Raw genomic sequence first — 6,273 nt, 5'->3', positions numbered from 1 at the left:
AGATACCTCATTGGCTGCTGCTGTCAAAAGTATGTTCCTGCAGTAGAGGAGGCTGCACTTTCAAGGCCGCATATCTAGGACCCTAGTTTTTCATGATAGCGTCACCAAGCCAAATACTACTTTCTATTATAGTTTGAAAGGTTTTATTCTACCCAAATACTACTTTATCGAAGTACTTCTATATAGAGTTTCATGTTGTGCAATTTGTGTAATTGGCTCATTATACTATATAAATATGGAATCATATGCTATGCCTTTGCAGTCACTAGATCTGAAGATATTTGGAAAGTCGGACAGAGACAAAACAAGGACTATTCTAGGGGCAGAATCAAGTTTTTCTATATAAACATCAAGCAACAACCAATTAAACAAGATGGTTTCCTATCCCTCTGGTTATAAAAGGACAGTTCACATGGGGACAATGGATCTGTGTCTGAGGGGGATTATGATTAACGTTAGACCTTGAAGAAAGGGTGCTGGATCCTCTTCTGTAGTCAATAATAATAATAAAAAAAGAGACTAGGACAGCACTCCAACTTGAATGGATGGATGGAATGTAACTTGCCATTTGGATGCCATTCTTCAGCATTCATTCTTGAAGACTCAAAATGGTATCAATATCAATAAAAAAAATATTAATACAACAAAAGAAGGGCCGAGCTCATATACCAGAGTGTAAGTTGCAGGTCTGATCCAGATATGCAGGAACAGACACTTTGTAATCCTGGGAATACATGTTAATGATCATCTCAGCCTTGAGCTCAGGAAGGGAGAAAAAGGAGCATCCCAGCTGAATGTTATCTAATCTTTCGTAGGCAGCAAAGCAAGTTTTGTCGGCATCATTGTTAAATGGATCATACAATTGGTCTCCACTGTTATTCAGGTCAAAGGTGTACTGAGAAGAAAAATAAATTGGCTCATAATAAAATGCACAATAATATGACTATAGAAAACTTAAAAGAAATTATACATTTTGCTTCAACATATTGTACATCCTATACACATCGATGCTTAATGTACTCTTTTCTGCTCTATGGAAATGGAGTTTTCATGCTGTGATGTTGGTAGACAGTGCTTGTGTTTTCCACTTGTGACATCATGGTGTTATGTCATGTCTAACTGAACTGCATTAGGAGTTATCTGTGCACCATTGATAAGAAGAAGATATACTTTATTAATCCCCTAGGGGAAATTGTTGTTGATATGTTGATAATCAGCATAATGTAACTCTGTCTTCCAGGTATCGTCGTTGTTGGGATAAATCGACCAAAAGCCAAAAATGCCATAAGCAAAAATCTGGTTAAAATGGTATGTATTGCTATTTTCTCTTGTATTTATTTGAACATGCTGATAAAGATGAGCCAGTGATTGATAACATAAGTAAAGCTGGAATTTTGCTTATCTGGGCTGTATGTAGGCTAGTGTGGTCACTCAGAGACATTCACATGGCATTTTGAATTAGATTTGAGATTTGGAAGGTGTGCACATTGGCTCTAAGAGGAGCCTCGACAACCTGTGGTTACCAGCAATACCCCAAGGGTACATTTGCAGAGATGTCTATGTACAGTCAAGCCCAAAATGATTCATACCCCTGGCAAATTTTGACTTAACTTTACTTTTATTCAACCAGCAAGTTTGTTGTCTGTTGATTGCGAAAGTGACACAGGGTGGTCTTCCCGGGGAACGATAATTAAGACGAAGTGTCCACAAGGAGGCATTCGATTGTGGGGAAAAAAGAATATTTCTCAGCCCTTTCCATTATACGATTTGAACGAATGAAGGAAGTGTATCGTCAAGAACACTTTCAAAATAGAGCAGGTCTAGACTGAGAACTCCTACTAGTAACATTTTACCAGAGACCCCAACAGTACCACCATGGAGCGAAGCACTTGGCGACGGCGGGCAAAGAAAGAACTGCCTGTTAACGAAGGCAGAAACCTAGGAAGCAAGTTCTTCGGCCTCTAGGGTTGGTTCACCCTCAGATCCTTTTCAGCCTCCTCCATGCAGATTCATAATTTGCGATTCAAGTCCAGGACATCACTGGCGCGTGGGCAACTGCCCAAAAACAGAAAAAAGAAGACATGTTAATGTTTGTCGTTCCACGGCTACCATTTTCTTTCCACGCTTTTCTGGCTGTGTGTGTTCTGAGAGATCCGTTGTGTGCCCTGAAAGTGTCCGACTGGCTGCCCTAAGGCTGAGAGTTTGCCCAGCAGTGCGTCGGACGTCTTTGTATTTTTTAAGGAATGATTTTGCGACTTGGTAGCCAGCGTGGGTGTAACTTGACTAAAACATTGTGAGAGTGATGCCTTACTGCCTCTTTCGCTGACTGGCGAGCAGGCCAGCAATGCACAGCGCCACAGTGTGCCTCAGTGGAGCTCGCGCTTGTTCTGTAGCCACTGACTGCTCCACAGACCAACTTGGCAGGAGTGCCTGTTTTGGTCACCTCGTTGAGTTGATTAAAAATGTTGTTCAGATGCAATGTCAGGCTAGAGTTAGGAAATGGCTTGTAGGAAATACAGCTTCGGCACCCATTTGGAATGCGGGTATAGACACTTTCGGATTTGGCCCATAGACTAGACAGTTTGGCCAAAGGGTATGAATAATTTTGGACATGCCACTTTTTGTTCAGATGTAAATAAAAGCTGAGAAATAATGTTTTCCACAATGATGCCTCTTGTACATCGTCTTATTATCTTCTGCGAGATGCGTGTGTTGCGTGTGTTGATTTCCAATCAAGAAAAAACTTGTTAGTTGAATAAAAGTATAAGTCAAAATTTGCCAGGGGTATGAATCATTTCGGGCATGACTGTATATCGTTGGAGAGACGTTCTTGTATGTCTTAATTGTCTTCAAGCACTGAGGTTTCTTTTTTTTCTGATCTCTTATCATTTCTCGTCTTGAAATGTTAGGGGTGTAAGAAAATATTTCTATACTTGATTATCACAATGTTTTGTGATATTGTATCAATTCACAAAAACATTATTGATTTTTGTGTTCAAAATCCAATCAGTAGATAGCAGTGTTGTAAACATAAACTGAGGGTTATGATGTTTGATGTTACAGTGACTGTGATAAATACAAATGCAAATCCTACTGTTCTGGTTGCATAAAAAGGTCAACTTTTTTTAATGCATATGGTGGTGTGTTCTTCCTGTGACGCTTTTAAAATAATATTTTAAAAAATCGCAATATCTCCTTGCTTACAGTATCACAATATCTTTGTTCGTTCGAATTGTTCCCCTGTATTGTGATATGTATTGTATCACCAGATTCTTGCTAACACACAGCCTTATAAAAATATGCTGTTTTTCTATTATTATTATTATTATTGTCAAGCAACATTGAGTGAATTTTACATTTAAGTTATGAGACATTTATGAAATGTTATTTATGAGCAATTCTTTGAATAAAACAAAGAAAATGTGTCTTCCAGATGTCCGAGGCTGTGGAGGACATCAAGAAAAACAACAAAGTGCGCAGTGTCATTTTATGCAGTTTGGCTCCTGGGATCTTCTGTGCAGGTACACTGTGTTATTGCATTGGAAGGATTTTCGATTGCTAGAATCTGATGTTTGGAACATATTCTGTGTGCAGGTGCAGACCTGAAGGAGAGGGCCAAGATGCACCAGAGTGAAGTTGGACCATTTGTGTCCAAAGCAAGAGCACTTATCACAGAGCTGGGTAAAGAATGATGAGTTCAGTGACTGTCCATGACTTTATTGTAAATTTATTGACTATTCTACACAATAGACAGTGATGCATTGTTCATGAAAGATCTCAAGTAATTCTGATGTCATCATTACTTGGAAAAAGTGGAAGAAACTTTCGTTAATAGAGATAATCCAGTATCAGAATTAACAGTGCTGGAGCTATAGATTATCAAATTCAACCTGTACAAAAATCTTATTTAATAAAAGATAAATCTGATTTTTGCACAGATTTGTGTGTGCGGATGCTTTAGTCCCCTAAAACTTTTGTTAATCAAGAGAGTCAGTGCAGCACAATTAGACTTTATATTGTGATGGTCATGGTTTTGTACCTCAGTCATACTGTTATAATAGAGCTTCTGACAGAGAGCTATATCAGACAGCAGTTACTATCTTCTCACCTGGCTAAAGCTAGGAACATATTTCAGTTGATTATTTTTCAGTTCAATTCAGTTTTATTTGTATAGCGCCAATTCATAACAAAAGGAAAAACTTCCTTTTAAAAGGCAGAAACCTTGGACATACCCCTGCTCTAGGTGGTTGGCCATCTGCCTCGAACAGTTGGGGTTAGAGAGGGAGAGGGGGGTAGAGGGGTAAAGAGAGAAGGACAGAGACAGAGACAAAGGTGCACAGCAACAACAGTAGCAACAACTATACTAATAAAAAATGACTTTTGATCAAATATTTATAGTGAATAGAGTAAGCTTTCAGAGAGTCTCTGGGTAGGTCATTGTTTTCTAAATAAAAAGCCCTGGAATAGCAAGCACTGGGGAACTTGATGTTGAGTAGTCGTCTGAAGTAGTTTAAGTAGTACCAGGGTTCCCACACATCCTGGAAAACCTGGCTATTAGGGATTAGTCTTCCAGTCATGGCAATTAATAGTGACCAAATATCCTGTCCTAGAAATTTTTTGTTGTATTGTAGCCCCTCACTCAGATTGCTTACGTAAACCTGGGTTAGAGGAAAACTGTAGTAAACTGTAGACAAATCAGTTGAGACGCTGCAGAAAAATTGGCTGCAACAGTGCAACCGTAACACAGTGTCCCATAAACACTGATTTCTTAAAGCTGCAGTAGGTAAGTTCTATAAAAAAATATATTTTTTGTCATATTCTCTGAAACGTTCACTCTTTCCTGACAGTAGTACATGAGACAGATAATCTTTAAAATTCCTAGTGTTCCAAATGCTATTAACAAGAATCAACTGGGCCTGAATGAAAACAACCAGTCAGAGGCATGTAAGATAGAAAGACAATTCAGGTTGGAGGCTTAAAGATAGTTGATTATTAGGTCTCATTTCCAGTTCCCAAAGTGTCTGTATTTGACTACCTGGAAATGTAACTCAACAATCAACTATCTTTTTGGCTCGGATTGTTTTTTTTTTTGGTTCAGAGCACTACAAGGAGCCAGAGGAACAAATGTTATTTTTTATTTTTTTTTTATTTTTTACAGATTAGCTGTCTCATGTACCACTGTCAGGATATAAGTTTTAGCACATATTATAAAAACTTATTTTTATAAAAATGACCTACTGCAGCTTTAAAAACAGCGGGAACCCTGAATATGTACATTTTCTCATCTCTTGGCCGGCTTCTTTTCTCTTCCAGGTAACCTGCCGGTACCAACAATTGCTGCAATAGATGGGGCTGCCTTAGGAGGAGGCTTGGAAATGGCGCTTGCTTGTGACATAAGGATTGCCTGTAAGACTCAGTGGACTGAGGTTTGAGGTTAAATAAGTCTGCCTCTGGTCTGGATTGATTCTGTACCCACTTCCATAGGCCCCTCCTTAATCTGACAAAGCTGCCAGATAAGATGTTACGTAAAGATAATGATATGTGTTGGTGATATGATTTTGGCCTATGTACAAAGTAAACTTACAGTAGCTGTGTTTCCATCTCACTGTACTGAATGTATACCTAGTGATGTTATTGAATTATTATCAATTAATGTAATAAATATACTGGTAGTAGTGTTATTATGTGTAAGTATTAATACTGCTCTTCGATCTCTGTAGCAAATACAGCGAAGATGGGACTAGTTGAGACCAAACTTGCGATTATTCCTGGAGCAGGTAAGGCAGGATTTCTTATTTCATAATGATCATAAAAGTCATTGAATCATTAAATAAACATTTCACAAATTCATAATATTTCACATAGCATGGTACTGTGGAGTTCTTTGTGAATTGATGTGTGTTTTTAGGACCTCCCGTCAGGAACTACCCCATGTGGTGTTTATTTTTTAAAGAGGATTGCTAATAGGCTACATACACTGATGGTGCAAAACAAGTTATCTTGAGGTCTGCTGTAGAAATTCAGAAGAAATGTGAATAAATGAAATCTGAATGACCACAAGCAAGCAAGCTGACTAATTTACTTACTTATTTACTACAGGCCTGATTTAGATAAAATTGGTGGAATGTGTAGCATGGGCTAAGGCAGAACCCATTAAAGTTCCCTCCAGTCAAAAATCTAGGTTTCTAGGTACCTGCAGTGTGATGTTTGATGTTTTATGTATGTGTGTATGGGCCTGCCAGCATGATTTTCAATTCAATGCAGTTTTATTTG

The 6,273-nt window shown here is 38.4% G+C and overlaps 1 protein-coding gene across 1 annotated transcript in view; it reads left to right on the top strand.

The window, feature by feature from the left end:
• Window positions 1–1,240: 1,240 nt before the first annotated feature.
• The window catches only part of auh (AU RNA binding protein/enoyl-CoA hydratase), a gene marked incomplete at its 5' end in the record, with an annotated part of 17,945 nt that continues 12,912 nt past the window's right edge, over window positions 1,241–6,273 (top strand). Inside the window, 5 exon segments of the mRNA XM_035667568.1 lie at window positions 1,241–1,308; window positions 3,434–3,521; window positions 3,595–3,681; window positions 5,314–5,406; window positions 5,721–5,777. Of these exon segments, the coding sequence (XP_035523461.1) occupies window positions 1,241–1,308; window positions 3,434–3,521; window positions 3,595–3,681; window positions 5,314–5,406; window positions 5,721–5,777 (393 nt within the window).

The sequence above is a fragment of the Morone saxatilis genome, unplaced genomic scaffold (assembly GCF_004916995.1).
Source record: "Morone saxatilis isolate NCDOM2014 unplaced genomic scaffold, NCSU_SB_2.0 Contig21, whole genome shotgun sequence".
Lineage (NCBI taxonomy): Eukaryota > Metazoa > Chordata > Actinopteri > Moronidae > Morone > Morone saxatilis.
The sequence above is the reverse complement of the archived record's forward strand: the minus strand, read 5'-3'. Positions and strand labels throughout refer to the sequence as shown.